At 35.2% G+C, this 17929-nt stretch overlaps 1 protein-coding gene across 2 annotated transcripts in view; it reads left to right on the forward strand.

Annotated features, from left to right (window-relative positions):
- GXYLT1 (glucoside xylosyltransferase 1) overlaps positions 1 to 10794 on the forward strand; it is a 237383-nt gene extending 226589 nt beyond the window's left edge. For both annotated transcript variants that reach the window (XM_079304697.1, XM_079304698.1), the window contains 4 exons: positions 82 to 333; positions 6302 to 6425; positions 6728 to 6900; positions 8909 to 10794. In XM_079304697.1, coding sequence (XP_079160823.1) covers positions 82 to 333; positions 6302 to 6425; positions 6728 to 6900; positions 8909 to 9070 — 711 coding nt within the window. In that variant the 3' untranslated portion in view covers positions 9071 to 10794. The remainder of the gene's footprint in view (positions 1 to 81; positions 334 to 6301; positions 6426 to 6727; positions 6901 to 8908) is intronic.
- The last annotated feature ends 7135 nt before the right edge of the window (positions 10795 to 17929 follow it).

Below are 17929 nucleotides of genomic sequence, written 5' to 3' on the forward strand. Positions count from 1 at the left end.
ATTTGTTAAACTTTCTTGTGCTTGATGAAGAAAAGCTCGATAAAACGTAAAACTTTGGTTTTAAATTTCTTTTCCTCACAGTTAATCCTCAAAAATGTGGATTCTCTACTGTATGTTGATACTGACATCTTGTTTTTGAGGCCTGTTGATGATATTTGGTCTTTTCTGAGAAAGTTCAACTCCACACAAATCGCTGCAATGGCACCAGAGCATGAAGAGCCTCGTATTGGGTGGTATAATCGTTTTGCTAGACATCCCTATTATGGAGTAACTGGAATTAATTCTGGAGTCATGCTAATGAATATGACACGTATCAGAAGAAAATATTTCAAGGTATGTGTGTTGCCTCAGTTGTATTTTCAGTGGATTTCTGTCTTTTATTCTATTTCTGTTTCATATTCATATGTACTTTTCAGAATGTTTTTTCTGTGATTGTAATAATATTCTCAAAGTACACTGTGCTTAAAATAGTATCTATTTTTAAGTGTCATTCACTGTAAGACTTGTACTTCTTGAATTTCAAGTGTGTTTGATTTAATTTTTCTTAGTCCTGCGAGATCCTTTGACTTGACACAATTTTCTGTAAATTACTTTTGCCAATAGATATGTCCACATTATTTCTTCACTACAGGCATCCCAGAAAAATAGTAATTGTAAACTTGTAAAATGTGTGTAGTTGTATGACCAGAAGGTGGCACTAAAACATTTAGTAAGTTGTTGAAAATGAAGATTTCCAAATTTTGATCTTTTCCATTGTAGCCAGGTGATTATTACCTTGAGTATCTTTTTATTTGCTTTGAAGTCCTAGTTTTTGTAGACTAAGAAGTTCATCATGAAAGCAGCTACTACTACATGCATGGAATCAGTGCACACAGCAGTAGAAATGATCATTGCTTCTAAGACTTAAAGTTTTTCTTGTGTACTTGAAGCACAAGTACAAAAGCTGTGCTGTGTGATTATGCTTGGGAGAAAGTGCATCTCTGTTTAGAGAAGTTTGATGAGGGAAAAATAATCATGCATCAAAAACTTCTGGAAGATACATCCATAAAAGAGGAGCAATATAAACTTACAGTAGACATTAATTTTCCCCCACTTCCAGTGTAATGAGCAGCTTTCATCCTAGCATTCTTGCTATGCATTTTTCTTGAAGGAGATTCAGAGAATTTAAGAGAAATGGAGAACGGTTATATCAGTTGTAGTTAAAAGTAGAAAGTTATAATAACTGTAGTATATGGCTGCAGTTTCTCTAAGAAAACTTATTTATCATCACTATATATATATAGATATCATCAGTGAAATCTTGCATTGTCTACTTTATTTGTTTTACTGATTATAGCATATGGAGAAATCATAATACTGAAAAGTATCAAGAGAAAAACATGGGATTGAAAGCTATATATATGTATCTTATATGTGCATTTTTGTATAGGAATTTATTTTCAGTAGTGGTAAACACTAAGATAAAGTTTGCCTTTTATTCATACTGTGCCAGAATTCTGGATTGGCTTCTCAGCACAACTTAGGTTATCAATTCATTGGAAACTTTATGCATTTTTGGTAAAATTGGAGTTAGAATTTTCAAAAGCATACAGATTATGTAGGATACTAAATTTTCAATAAAATGAGTGGTACTTTTCTAGAGGGCAGCATGAAATCCTTTCTCCTTAACACTTAAAACTGGTGTTTTCTTCCAATTTAAGTGTGTATATATATACACCTAAAAAGATTTAATTAAGTGAAATAATTAATGAGTATTTTGAAATTCAAAATGAAACACTGCACTTTGCCATGGTTCTAGTGGGCTAGAATATTTTTTCTGTGATTCTGTGAGATCAGGGCTGAGAGACCGGGGGAACCATTTAGTTTATTCTCCCTTAGTACCCAGAGTATGATCCCACAAGTTTGCAGAGCATCACAATCCCTGAAGATGCACAAGCTTTATTACAAAAACTACTGTTTGTGGAAACTTTCAGAGACTGTGTTTTCATCTTCAGGTTCCTTGAATGTCTTATTCTAAAGAGAATAGGAAAAAATTGCAGACATCAAAGCAAAACTTGGAAAAGAATTTAGTGTAGCTGAACACAGTGGGCCTGAGAGTGTATGACTTTCCTTGTGACTCATAGCAGAGGTGCTACTATTCTCAAACCTTTGGAAGAGAGGTAGACCAAATTCAGGGGTAGAGATTGTCCTAATACCCTTTGCCAGTGACACTGCAGATGCTTTTGGACCTTATAGATAACATTTTCATATTGTGTCCCATTAACTATTCCAGTGAAATGCAGTAGAAATAGAAAATGCTTCATTGTGTTATGGGAAGGTGTGAATTTGTTTATATTCCTCCTGGAGGCTCCACAAATTCTTCAAGGAGTATATAAATTCTGGGAATTTTTGTGTCTCTTTAAAGATGCCTGTAGACCTTTCTGCATGATGCAGTAGAGCATTTATCTGAAGTGGAAGTTTTGGGTCAGGATATTCCTCCAGTGCTATGGATTTAAAACTGTGGGTTCTTTGTCTGTTGTGGCCCAAATTACAAGCTGAGCCGCTTGAGGCCTTTAACATCTTTCTTCTGTCAGCACATTGATTTTTAAGAGTCAGAAGGATCCAGAAGATGTATAAATAAAAAAAAATAGAACCAGAGACTTTAGCCGGTGTTCATCTGGGTAGCAATAAGCTGTAGTTCCATGTACTGCTCCAGGATTAAGTAATTTTTTATACTTACCTATTCAAGCTTCAATCTTCTCAGGACTGTCAGGGCAGGCCATTTCAGACAAGCATCCCAGCTCCTTGGCTGTCACTGGTGCCTAATGGATGTTGTTCTTCTGGTCCTATCTCATTTGTCTTGCCTGTTGTGAGTTTCTGTGTGTATGTATGTCACACATGCATGCACTAAATGCACGCATGTGTATGCTTGTATACAGATATATGTGCATGCACAGATGTGTTACTGCCTATAGTGTGGTCATTATCCTGCATAACTGCACATGAGACTAGAATTCATAATGAAACTTCTGATGGTTAGTGCCTACATGTCTGCTAAGCAGCAATTGAAAGATGGGAATGTGAAGCATTCAAGATTTGTAGGATATGAAAGCGGTAACAGTAGGTGACTTTTTAAAAAATTGTATAGATATAGATGTAGATTTTTTTTAAATGTAAGAGATATAGCAAATGCTACAGGCATGGTGCTTTTTAGCAAAAATACCAATGAGGCAATGTGAATAGAGAGGAATGACTTGTCACATCTATTAAAAAGGTTAGTTGTGATGCCTGAGATGCAGGTGGTCAAGGAAGGGAACAAGCTCTTAGAAAATCAAACAAGCCTCAAGTAAATTAGCTTCAAATAGAGTGTGCAAAGTAGAGGTTTATGGGTATGCTTTAGAAATAAAAACAAAGTTCTCACAGCTTCTGTGACCTAAACCATTATAACCCTTTTTTTTACCATTCAGTGTTGCTTAGGGCTGTTGTTTCAAGAAATATGGTGAGACTGCACAAAACCAAATTACTTCTGAAAGGAAGGTTCCTGTCTTTTACCTTAGCTGTTTTCCCTGCTTTTCTTAGTTACTGGGACATAGCCTTTGATGTTCAGTCCTTTCTGTGATTTAATTTGATTTGCTAATGGTAGAAAAAAGAAATCCTTCTGCTGGGTTATTGAAGTAAATCAGCTTACAAAAACATGCACTAAGTGTTAGCACTACACTATTAGTGCAGGAACAGGGTACAATCATGTAACTAGAAGGAAGAGGGCTGGCTCTCCCTTGGCATTAAGGAAATTTAAGTTGATTGTGGCACACAGTTGCAGTTTGTTTAGATAGTGCTGTGTGTGATTTGAGAATTTTTCTTCAGCTTTTTATTTTCTTCCTAGAATTTAGGAAAAAAGTAAAGGCTGAATGTGACAGCTTTTCTAAGTCTGACTTCAGACTTGGCCTGACAGAAATTCCAAAAATGAGTAATGACCAAGCTAAACAAACATACGAAAACCCAGCCCAAAATGTGAGAAAATACTTCAATGTTCCTGCATTTATTTTGTTCTTACACATTTTCTTCTGCTCAAGTAAACTAGACTTTTGAGATATCTTAAGAACCTGTGTGTATCAATTTGATGTCATCACAAAAATGCCTACTATGATTTGTTATTTTTTTTTTTTCTCACATCGCTAGCATTCTTTGCATATTGTGGAATACTGGAGAGAAGGCTTATATTCTGGTAATTTTAAAATTATTGTAACATTTTTTCTTTGAGTTTTTTTACTTGATTAACTTCTGAAAAGCAGTTCTATTAGCATCCTACTTCTCAGGCTGCTTCACCTCACTGCAAGTTACAATGGAATATTTTAAAGCAGGAAAACAAGTCATTATGCAAGTAGTTTCTCTTGCTCCTACACTGGTGTCATTATATATCACTGCTATTTTATTAATATGTAGCTCTTTTCTATTTATGCAAAGTTTATGGAAATACTGCAATTTCCAGTTCTTAAATCTGACAGCATTATTTGTCAAGTAGTATTGCTTCGAGACATCTGACTATGTGATAAATGTTCTTACCTGCTTTGCATCTTCTTGGGATATCCTCTGGATTTTGCTGCTATTAAAACTCTATGTGTGAAAAGAAAATTCTATTAAATAATGACTTTAACAGATTAAACTGCTATTTCTATGTATTTCTCTGAAATTATATTATTACTGTATGTTCTCTTACCATTATTTGCCTGGTATGAGTGAGCTAAATTAATTCTGCTTTTAATTCTTAGGATTTTATCTAAACTTAAACCTTAGGTCAGTATTCTGTGAATTGCAAATTTCAGGTGAGGGAGTAATCTTTATTGACTATGAGTCTTACTTATTTGCTTTTTTGGAAGGTTTTAGCTTAGTCTTAAAGCCTGTGTTTTATTTCATTTAGTCACTTTGCACTTAATTTAATGATAATTCATACTAGCAGGGAATTTTCTTGTGCATCTCCTATGCCTGCACTCATCGAATACTTGCAGGCAATCATAATCATAAATTTTTTAGGAGAGAAGGGACTGCAATATTCTGTTTGGCTTCTTGCATAATATAAGGTATAGATCTTTTTCTGTATTAATTCTTGTCTGAAATCCTGTAGTATTTCTTGGTTTAGTCTTCAGTTCTGAAAGCCCTTCATATTTGATGGCTGAAATGATTTGAGGGAAGAGTAAAAACTGAACTGCAATTTTGTGCACTTTCTACTTTGTGAGTGTGAAACTCAGAGAAAGAAGTCTTTGATGCTGTAAATCTTAAACTGAGTATTTTGCTCTTGGTAATCTGTCTCCTTAACATGATATTCCTATGTGCATATCCCAAACTATAATGGAGTTTAATATGTATTTTTTTTTTGTTTTTTCTTTCTTAAAAAGAAGAAAAAGTACAGTGCTTGTACTTGTTCAGGAATTTTCTCACTATGGGACTTGTTATTGCATTCACACTCTCAAAACTGTGAAGTACAGGGTACAAAGTGAGCAGCTTTTTTCCTTTTCTGTTCTAGTTGAACTTAAATAAGGTGTAATGATAAGATATTATCTTTGGAATATGTAACCATTTAAACTGCAGTTTTGAATCCCTTTGTTAACATGGAATTCAGTGTAGGACAGTTTACTCCAAGTAGCTGCTCCTCAACCAGAACCTTAGAGGAACTGCTTTTCTTTTGAAGTGATTCTGCTGAATCAAGAATTCAGGAATTTGGTAACAGCTGACTTTTGGTAGTGAAAAGTTCTCCTGTTGATGTGGAAATTCAAGTTCAGTAACTAAAAAAAATAAGTTCAACTTGATGAAAATGCTTCTGAAAACCTTTGAAGGATTTCTGCATTTTTGTACACTCCTTTGTAGTCAGTATTTTTATATGTATGTGTTTGTAACTATTTAGGAATTAATTTTATTTTGAACTGGTTCAAATTTTTGCAGTTAGCATTAGAGCCTATATAATAACTCTGTGATAAAGAGAGAAATTGCATGATGTGTGGATATTGAAATACTCCCCATCTACTTGCTGCATGACTTAAATACAGTTTTAATGTTAGATCCTACTGCTGTATAAAAAATCTATTGCTATTCTTAGAATTCTTGGCTTAAGATGTTAGAGGGAATTTTTTTGTAAGTTGATCATTGAGAGATAAAGCATATTAGAAATGTCCATAACTAGTTTCCTTAGGCTTGTTGGCTTAAAAGGAAGCCAACATTTGAGATTTGTACCTTTCAAGTGCAAGTTGCTGCAAACTTTTGAGGCATTTCCTTCCCTATAGGTATAACTGTGCTGAATGTGTGTGTTTTGCTTTGTTTTGTTTAATAGAATGATATGACACCAGTCCGTTTACAATGGGGAGAAATTCTGATGCCACTACTGAAGAAATACAAGTTGAACATAACATGGGGTGATCAGGACCTATTGAACATAATGTTTTTTCACAACCCAGGTAAATCCACATTGGTTTTCAGCCTTACATTATGAAGTTTTCTTTTCTGTGGAAAAAAAAATCCAGGAAAATATTCAATTAGCAGGCTTTTGGGTGAAAGCATTCAAGGAATTATTCACTTCTTTAATTCTCTGAAAGCATTTGAGAGACAGTGATGGAGCTTGCTAGAGTGTAATTGACTGTTAGATTTCAAAACAACTGTACAGAAATTATAAAGCTGTCCTAAATAAGTAAAGAGAAGATTGGTTTATTTCCTGAAACAATTTTGATGCTTAACCCAGAGCTCTCATTTTTCCACACAGAAAGTCTTTATGTCTTTCCTTGCCAATGGAATTACCGGCCTGACCACTGCATCTATGGAAGCAATTGTAAGGCAGCTGAGGAAGAGGGTATATTTATTCTTCATGGAAATAGAGGTGTTTACCACGATGATAAACAACCAACTTTCAGGGCTGTCTACGAAGCAATAAAAAATGTAAGTGACTTTTGCATTGTACTTATTATTTCATGTATGTTTGTCTATAGTAGTACATGTCTTTTTAGGTATGTTGATATTCATCTTGACTGCAGAAAAATAATTTTTTTCTCTTTTATGTAATGTTAGGTGTTTTATCACTTTTTTCTCCTTTATTGTTTGGATCCTGGTTTGATGAGCATCTTTTGAAACTAGACTGTATCTATACCTAGACTATATCTAGGTTAGGGTTCTTAGACAAAGCCTGTAGTTGTCAGTGTTTATTTGCAAGGCTTTATTCTCATTTATTTAATAAATCACCTGGTAAACTGTCTCCATGAGCGTTTGGACATCTGAGAAACACCTGAATAGGAAGGGACTGACAAGTATCACTAAAATCCAGATACCTGGCCCTGCACTGGACCATCCCTGAGAGTCACACAGTATGCCTGAGACATTGTCCAGACATTTCTTGCACTGTACCAGGCTTGGTGCTGTGGCTGGTTCTCTGGGGAGGCTGTTCCAGTGCCTGACCACCCTCTGGGTGAGGAACTTTTTCCTGATATCCAACCTAAACCTACTCTGACAACTTCAGGCCATTCCTGGCCATTCCCTTGTGTCCTGTCACTGGCCACCACAGAGCAGAGATCAGAGCCTGCCCCTCCACTTCACGAGGAAATTGTCACTGCCATGAGACTTTCCCACAAGGCTCTTCACCATCTTTGTAATCCTCCTTTGGGCACTGATAGCTTTATATCCTTCTTATATTGTGGTGATCAAAAGTGCACACACTACTTACTCAAGGTGAGGTCACACCAGTGCAGAGTAGAGAGGCACAATCTCTTTCTCCAGGCTCAACAAGCTATCACCAGAAACTTCATTTTGCTGGAGACTTTAAAGTGCAAAAAAAATTCCCTTCTTCCCAACGTTTGTATGTATTTACTGCAACACTATAATACCTAATTGTATCTAGATTTGGATTGTAAAAATTTTTTTTTTATGTGCTGTGTTTTGACCTTTTCCAGGAATTCAGTGTATTAATATGTTGCTGTTCCTTTAAACACTAAGCACAGTAACTTCTTTTCATTCTGCAAATAAGTCATCTAATGAACTATTTATCACTACATCAGCATACTCACTGAAGAGCTGTAAAACTTAGCACTGATGCACATTTTAATGTAGCGGGCTACTGTGTGTGTATAACCTACAAAAATCAAGGATATATTTTAATGTTGCCTTATTACACATTGTCTTATTTAGATATAAAAATGAAGAAAAGTACTTTTGGGGGTCTGAGAATACATTGCAGGGAAAGTGATTGCATTTCCATAAAAATATTTCTTTGTTTCCTTTGAGCATTGTCAAAAATAGAAGAAAAAATGATTTCCTTTTATTTATGATCCCATTTTGTACATGAACATGTCAGAGAAAATACGTAAACCACTACTGATTCAATGGTAATAAGATGAACAAAATTATGTTACTTCAAAATGCTGTTTTAACTTATCGTTTGTTTAAAAAAAAGATTGCAGTGTTGAGCTAATGACAACTTTATTTCATGCCCATGTTAAACATAGTATGTTTTGACCATCATTCAGTTTAATGAAACTTCAATACCACTTTTTATGCTGCTGTTTTATTATAATTTGATAAGAATTATATTATTTAAAGGTTATATGTCATTTGAGAAAGTTACCATACAACAAAAAACAAATCCAGAAATAATGTTATAGTTGGAAATTTTTAATTGGGTTAGGTAATTTTAAATTTCCTCCTTGCCTGTTCATTTGCTTAACATTTTAAAAGAATCTTTCTTGTTAGGTTTATTGAAAGCCTGAGAATATACTTCTGTATGTATATAGGTGTTGTTAAATTACTGCATTCAGAAGCATATGTGAGTTCTTGAAAACACTGAATAAACCTATAAACACTAAATATGATGCTGAAAATAATTTTTATAAAACTCTTAATACCTCTAAGTAATAACAATCTTCAATATTAATCTTAAATTTTCTTAATCTCTTTACAGTATTCATTTGGAGATGACCTGGTTCATTCTCTGCTGCAGCCCCTAGAACAGGAATTACAGAAAACCACACATACATACTGTGGAAGAGTATACAAAGTATTCATAAAGCAGCTAACACAAAGCATAAGAGACTTGTATGCCAGAAGATCAAAGGGAAGGTGATTTTTGACTCCTAGTTGTTACATCAAGAGACTGAATTAACATAGCTGGTCAAAAGGTGCAAGAATTCTATTACAGTTTGGATGGGCTCTTAATGTGCCCAGAAAAAAGAAGTTTACTAGCGTACATAAAAATGAAGAAAATATTCATGTAATGAAGAACAAGAACTTTTTTCTGCAAAGGTGACTTTTTGGTTTTTTGAAGTTTAATCAGTGCTAATGTTTATCTCATATCTGGTGATTTGGGTGTTACTGGCTTTTATGGTCAGTACTTGTAGTCTGCATAATTCAGTTATCAAATGATATATGAACAAGGAAGAAATGAAGACGGCTCTGTTTGGGAGTGTACCTCATGTATTGTTTAAAATTCTCTTAAACTGTGAATGTAGCAATAACTGAGTCAGCAGCACTAACCTCACTTTAAAGGTGTGAGCCTTCATGTAAACAAAGTTGTTTACAAGTGCAGAAAATCCTCTTGTCAAAGAAATGTGTTGTAATCATTGACAATCTGTATGTGCCTTTATATGTTCATCTCTTACATGTTGAAGTACTGTTTTGACAATCTTGTTTTGTTTATCTCAGCTGTAAACTGCACACTATAAATACGACTTTCTGAGAAATTGATGTCTAGTATGTGATACTGGTTTTCTCTGTTAGTAAATACAGAAATTTTATACTAAAAATAATTTGTTTCAACATTATAGAGCCATTAGCACCAAAAGGTAGAGCAGAACTGAGGGGGTTTTAAGTAAAAGTCCAGTTTGAACTTGTCTTCCAATACTTATTAAAAATGTTATGGTTTTGCAGCTTTATAGGGCATTTTGGAAATAGAAAAAAGCCCAGTGGTGGAAAGCTGTTGCTGTTGTATTTCCATACTAGGAATTACTACCTGATGATTATTATAGAGTATGTAGTAACTGAAAGTAAAGAGCTGTAGTAGGAGTTCTGATGCTTCATCAGACTGTGTAGTAGATGGGTTTTTTAGAGAATATATCTTGTTATAGTATTTTTTTAAGAAATGGCTTTAAAATAGTTTTGGGGCAGACCCTCAACTACATGAATGCATTACTGTCAGTAGGGTGATGGTGATTTGAAACAGGTAAGGATTAGGTTCCCTCCAATTATCTTAGTGAAAAAAGAAAAACTTCTCTTTGAGTAATAAAAACTTTTTGTCCAGAGAAAACCATGAAGAAAAATTCTGAATTCTAGTGTTACAGTGAAATATTTAAACTTGCATGGTATGAAATGTATTTGTAAAGTATATATGAACTTAGATAATCTAAGTGAGATGAAGTCTTCATAAAGTGAGCTTTTGGATTCCAGGACAGTTCCTGTGTATTGAACATGGAGGATCCACTCACTGACTTGCACCTTCATCCCAACCCCATTTTAGAAACTTAATTTTTGTAGCTGTTTTCTTGTCAAAGATAGACTGGCTCTGACTTCCAGATCCATGAGAGCTGGACAAATGCTCTACCAGTACAAAAAAACACTCCACTCTCAGCAGAATTTGTATCCTGCTTCTAATTTCCCTGCAGGCTCAGGGTATAAATTTTTGGGATGAAATCTAGGAAGCAGTCTGCCTCTCATGTAGGTCTCTTTTCCTTGCTGTGTAACCTTTTGAAGCCTAAAACTGTAGAAATCTCTGTGAAGGTGAATACTGTAACTGACTGATTTTACAATATGCAGTGCATTATTTTTTTACATAAATACTGATTTTTATATCAATTTGTCTTCAGCTTTCCTTTTTACTTGTACCATGTGTTTGTATTTAAAAAAAAAATCTCAACTTGTTTTTTGTGTTTGTCTTTGCAGAAACTTTCAGTTTTGAATTTATTTTTAGTATGTTGTAGACATGTCAAGATAGTGTTAAAACCTGGTGGACCGTTTAAGAAAAAGAGGGGAATATGGACTTTAGCAGCAATATTTCCACTTCTATTTAAGTGGAGTAGAACAAAAGGAATTGATATTGATGCTTATTGTAGGACAGAAATTCTTACTTTGTGCTTATATCTAGAAATGTTTACTTAGCATATTACAAATAGCAGAATATGGCCTTGTGCCATAGGTTTTGATTAATTTTTTTAATATAAATGAAAACTGCTCACCTCAGGTCACCTCCAGGTAACATTCATGAACACTTTAAAAAAAGCAAGTAGCTTCCATTCAGTAATTCTCCAGAGTATTTGTCTGTTTCAAATACATTTTGAGTTCTCTAATCCCTGTGTTTTAAATTTAGAAAAACAACCTACAAAAGCCCAAATCTGGCTTATAGGGGAAATGTTTGGGGACACTGAAAAGACTGAGAATCCAGGTAATGTGATAGAAACCAGGTATGCTCCCAAACATTTGGGATTTGTAAGGTTAGATGCTTAGAAGTGTAAAGCTTATATCTAGGTTGGGATTCCTTATTGCTGTCTAGTTTTAGAAACATTTGCTTTTTCTGCAAATGTACTGAGTACTAACAAATTACAGACCTTTAGGAATCCCATTTTTAATTATTTAATTTTATAAAGTTATTATAAAGTGTGAAATTTGATAGAAAAATGTAAATATCAGGAAATACACATTCAGATTACGTGAAGATAAACCTGTCTTCCTTTGTTTGATTAGTCTCTGCGTCATGGTACCATTATCCTGTCTCTCCTGAAGGGATCACTGTATCATGGTAAAGAGATCTGTGTGATGTTATTATCTTATTTGGATGAACTTCTGTCACTAATTGTAGACAGTATGAAAAGCAAGCTATCCCTTAGTGGGACTGAAACATCCTTGTGTGTGGTGCTAGTGCCACTGCCAGTTAATAAGGCTTTATGAAAATGTCCAGTTATATGTTGTTGTGCTGAAATTAAGGCTGATGTGACCTTTAATGCCAGCTGAGTTGGTTTTGATAAGCTTTTGGTTTAAGTTTAGAATGATTAAGAAAGCATGTTTTGAAGTGGAAAAGATATTTTTTGTTATTCTTATTTTAAACATCTTAAAAGAGTATGAAGTTGCTGGCATAAACTTCTGGCAAAATGCTGAACATGAATGTATGCACCCTAGGTTCCCTTAATAAACAAAAAATGTTGTTTGATCTTTTTAACACTACAGAGAAACATTTGACAACTTGCTTTCTGTATTCAACTGCCAAATCTTAAGTAATGCAGGATAATTTCCTATAGAAATGCAGGTTGCCTCACAATTATATTGCAGTCTTAGTAGAGTATTCACAACTATTACTCAGGTTTCAAAACAGGGGATGTTTACAGAGGTAGTAGTGAATTTTCCACTTCAGGAACTGAGGAGGAAATCTCATTTTAAAGTAATTCTGAAAATCTCTCTCATGTAACCATTTAGTGGATGTATATGAGAACAGCTTGTCCTGCAAAATTGTCATGAAATTTATGATATGTTGGTCTCCTAAGATTTTTCAAGCTTTTGTGCACCTATTAAAATTTTAAGTTTCTTGAAGGAATACTGAGTAATTGGAAATTCTCATGTTAAAGTTCAGTTGTGTCTCTTCAGTTTTGTGGTTGCTTTATGCACAGCTGCACTCAATTCTTGAGAGAGTCCTCATTTAAACTTATGAATGTGCATCTTCCTCTATATTTGCTCTCAAATTTCTGCAGGGCTTCTTTATGCTCCCTTCTGCCTTTTCCCTGCACTGCTTTTAAGGGATAATCACTAAGCTCTTCTTTCATTTGAATGCTTATAAAAATTTCAGAAGGTATTATTACAGGTCTCTTTGCAGAAACCTGTAATTAAAGGAGGACCTCTATTCCTGCTGTGGTTGGTTTTTATTTTTTCTTTTTCTTCAGACTGCTATTTGATAATGTTCAGGTAAGAGAAATCTTGCAGCCATTAGTAAAATCATTATGTTACTTGAGTCATCATCTGGTAGTTTCTTCCCTGAATATCTGTTCTCTTATGATTGATGCATGGCTGGTTTCTGCCTACTTCATCCATATAATTGCAAGTTTCTTAAACCAAAACAATGACCATCAGTTCTGTTAAAACTGGATTTTAAATGCTTCTCCTATATCTGGGTGCCACCTTAGTTGCACAAACCAGAGGCCCAGTCTATTTCCACTAACAGATCATAGAGTCATAGAATGGTTTGGGTTGGAAGGAACCTTAAAGCTCATCTAGTTCCAACCCCTTCTGGGCATGGACACCTCCCACTAGACTAGGTTGTTCAATGCCCCATCCAACCTGGCCTTGAACATTTCCAGGGCATCTACAACTGCCCTGGACAACCTATTCCAGTATCTCACCATTCTCACAGTAAAGAATTCTTTCCCTGATACCTAATCTAAGCCTTCCCTCTTCCAGTTTAATGCCATTTCCTTATCCTGTCACTAATGCCTTTGTAAATAGTCCCTCTCCAGCTCTCTTTAAGGGCCCCTTCAGGTACTGGAAGGCTACTGTAAGGTGTCCATCTTTTTCCACCTAATCCATAGGAATAAAGTAGAGAGATAACAAGGAATGCACAATTTTTCACAACAGGTGCTAGGTAACTACAGATTTCTGAGATACAATTTTGAAAAAGTTCTCTGTCCTTGAATCTAATTTCTGATTTGGTGGATGTTGGGATTGGTGTCCTTCATTAAATGATTTGACTTTTTCCTATGTCAACCCCTTATGTGGAGGGGTGGGAAGATAATTCTTAAAAGACTGATTCCTTGTTTACTGTGAATTTGAAGGAAAAGAACTGTAACTTGTCACTGTAGATCTTTAGTTTCACCCTATCTAAACTCTGAAACTAGGAAGAGCTGCCCTTCTTGCTGCTGTGTTGTAGTGGTTGTAGTTGTTTCTTAATGGTCATGCTAAAAGGAGAGGGGAAATGATGCAGTTATTTGCATCTCCTTGTTACTTCCTGGCCTTCTGTCTTAGAATTCCACATGACCCTTAAAAACCAACAACTAAACCCAGTTTCAGAATATGGGTCAAAGCCAGAGATTAACACATTAACATCCTCCACTAGAAACATGGGTCATGGGCTGTATTCATAAATTAGACATCAGGACAGTTTCCTTGTGCTGTTTTACCAAAAAAGGACTGCAAAAGCAGGACTTCTGAAGTCTGATACAGTTTGTTGCTGTTTTTAGAGTGCCAGACTTATAAATACAGGCATGTTATAATCCAAAAGTGTGTTAGAAGCCTTTAAACATAATCTAACCCTATAGTCTGTTATGGCTACTTTTCAAGGTAGCTGTTGAACTAATATTCTCACTCAAATTCCCCTGCCCTCTTTTCCACAGATAATTTATTGATTCATTTGTCTCCTTAGAACAAAGCAAAAATTTGGGAATTTGGTTTAATAAATGTTCACTTGAAACCAAACAGAATTGTACAAGGGGAGAAAAGAGAATGTGAAGTTTGTTTGTTAGGGATTGTTTCTGCACTTCAGAACTCTCTAAGGCCATGGAGTACAAACTTGAGGCTTACCTGTGGCTTTCTCACTACTTGAAAAAGTGCTGCTAGATTGTGCTGTTTTTAATTTTCTCATTACTAGCATTGAATACTGATAGCTAAAAATGCTTTTTGTGCCTTTCTAAATGGCCTTTCTATTTTATGCAGCTTGTATTAAATTATTAAACTGAGATGAGCAATTTATTAGAATTTTCTACTACCTTTGTATTCTGGGAGGTCACTTTCCCTCCTGTTCTTCCTTTGGGTCATTTAATATCATGCCCTCATTTTCAGAATTATAATCTGGGTACAACAGGTCCATTTTTTTTCTTCTATGTCTTATGAATGTTAATGTTCTGCCAGTCATTTCTGTACACATTTTACTAGAGCAATTCACATTAAATCAGTCTGTAATATTTATAAGAATAGCTTTGGAATACAAAAGTAGATGTAGAAGTTATCGTAAATTGCAAATCTTTGTGGTTGAATTAATGAGTATTTAGGGCTTGTTATTTTAGGCTTCCAAGAAAATTAAAGCAATATAATCCATTTTAACTCATGATTTAAGACTAGGAAATCAAATTTAATTAAAGCTGATGTTTTAGCCTTATAGTGCTGACCTACTGTGTCTCACTGAGCAGCTGGTGTCTAGGAAACTCTGCTTGCCTATGGGATTTCATGAAACTTCTCTCAAGTATTCAATGCAGTTCTGACTAGTTGCTGGTATTGCTATTTTTTAAATTTTAAAATATTTTGCTATGTTTTACTTTATTATTTTGTTTTACATTTTTATGCCATGGATAGTATTATTCAAGGTGAATTTGGATTGCAGATATAAGCCCAAGAAGTAAAAACCCCCCAATTTTTCTACCCAAAGTGTTTTACATAGATTTGTCTTTTGATTTGCTGTTATTCATCAGTCTTGTGGATAAAATTAATGTATTGGGGATTTACTGCCTCTCATCCTTTCTGCTTGTTGTTCCTAGTTTGTCTCCTTTCTTCACTTCTCCAGTCTACTTGCTGCCTGTCTTCTCCAGAGGTTGGTGTCACTCTACCTTTCTGATCTTTCTGGATCTCACTGGCAGTTGTGTGTCTTCTGCCACCAGGTCTGTGCCTTCAGAACTGTTTGCTGTAATAAGGTAACTGTGCTAGCTCAAGCCAGAAGGGTTCCCTGCAGCAGGCATGCTGCTTTCTCCACAGAGCTACTGCATGAGCACCATGTCTGGGCATTTAAAAGGGTGTTCTTGACCCAGTATACTTCATAAGCAGTGCTGTGTGTTACTTGACTGTAACTTGGGGAATGAATTTAGCTTCCCTTTCAGCTTTGTATAGACTATTACAAATTTTTAATCATCTTTATTTTTCTGTAGAAATAAGGGCTTTTTACCAGAGGCATGCTTTGAGGATGAAAGCTTGGCTGTTGAAGCCATTACAGTTGAAAGGAGGTGATCTGAGCCCTTCTGCTTGCCTGAGGCAGACAGGCTCAGCAGGACTCCTGAGAACAGCATGAGCACCTGGCTGCCAGGGCACCTGGTGTCAGAGAAGGGCTTGGTCTCTGCCCTGTTCCTCTAGGTGCTGGACAACCTCTAAGGAAGAAGCAATCTTCAATCAACTCTTTTTTTCCTGTGAAGGTAGAGGAGAGAAAATTGATTTATGACTTCAAAAGCCCCAAACAAAGTTTTAGGGGGATTGCTGAATGCAATAGAGTGCACAGCATGTAAAATTTTTTCTAGCTGAAAAATTAACAGCTGCAAATAGGCCATTTAAACATACAGGATTTTGAGAAGTACCTTCTTCACTGGTCCATAAAAACAATGAATAAATGGAGCAAAAATTAGTGATGGTGAGATACTGCTTAAAAACTAGATCAATATCTTATTTTTGCAGTAATCCTATTTTGCCTATTTTGATTATTCTTTGCCCAGAAGGATAGGGTATAATTAATGAAAATTGATTTAACTTGAAGAATAAAGCATTAACAGTTTGCTGTTGTAAGAAAAATGAAGCAGCTAGCAAATTTGCTGTATTTTTTATGTGCTAGGCCTCAAGCAGTCTCTAAATTAATTAGAAGTCACTTTCTTAGTGTACATTTGTCAAATAATACATTGGAAAGTTTTATATATTTGTACAAAACTACTTAAATATTTTTATAAGTTTTAGAGTCCAAGTTTCAGTTAATGCCTTTTTGCAAAATAACTTCATTTTGAAAACAGCACTAGCACATCCTATGCCATAACTTTTAACTGTTAGATATGAAAGTGCTTTTTCTCTGCAGAGCATAGTATTGTGTCTCTGAAAAGGTGTAATTTTTAAGGAGAAGATTATGTGGTGCCTTGTGCATACCAGCACTCTTCATTTTCATCTAAATTATGACTCTCTGAGGATGCAAATTTTTTGTGTGTCAGTAAAACAAGCATCCATTACCCTAAACAGCACTGCAAAATAAAGAGTTTTGTCATTATACCCACTGGCACCTTGGCAGGTACTGGAGGAGAGAAACTGGATAGAGTTTCTCAAACAGAATCATTTGGCAGTACTGTGCCTGACTGAAATCACTGGCTCATTGCTTCAGAATAAGCATAAGGGAAGTACAGTAATACTCAGTGTTTAACATGAAGGATAAATACAGACCTTCTGACCTCCTCAAAAATCCTCTCCTGATTATTTTTATTTCTGAAAGTAGATGTTTCAGAGCTCCTTGAAGTCCATTAAGGATTTTGCTATTGATTAAATATGAAAGTGCTCAGATACCCCAGCAATGGATGGCAGCATAAAGCACTGATAAATCAATTAATAAAGTTTGGCCCTGAGGGGAAGATGTTAGTTCATCTAGTCTCATCAGTCATATATCACAAGTCATATATCACATATATCAAATTTCTTGCTGTTCCAGCTGTAATGAGCCCAGTAATTTATTTGACCAAAGCATAACTTGTGTCCAGCTAGCCCATGCCTTTCAGAGAAATGTCCAGTCCTGGTTTGAGTGCATGGAGAAGGAAAATGCTTCCCTTTGCCTATTTATTGCAATGGTTCATTGCTCTCCCAATGATGAGTGTGTGCCTCTTGTCTCATTTTAATTTTTTTCTGGTATCAGATTTCAGCCATGGATTCTTTTTGTGCTTCTCTCCACTGGGGTAAAGAGGTCCTTAAGATGCTGCAGTTTCTCCTTGTGGTGATACTTAAATGTAGCAATCAAATCACTTCTCAGTTTCATTTTGGATAAGTTAAACAAATTGAGTTCATGAATTTTTACTCAAACATGTGTCTTAGGTTTTGTGGCTCCTTAATACCTTCATCAGTTCTCCAGAAGCCTCCTTAAAATATGGGCACAGCATAAAATATGGTATACAAGTATACTGTATTCAGTATAGTATAGTTTAGTTAAGGATTTGGCAATTTTCATACATACTTAACATTTTCCTAGTAATTTCTAAATTTGTACATTGAGTGCTCATGTTAGCATATTTTC

This window comes from Erithacus rubecula, assembly GCF_903797595.1.
Source record: "Erithacus rubecula genome assembly, chromosome: 4".
Classification (NCBI taxonomy): Eukaryota; Metazoa; Chordata; class Aves; order Passeriformes; family Muscicapidae; genus Erithacus; species Erithacus rubecula.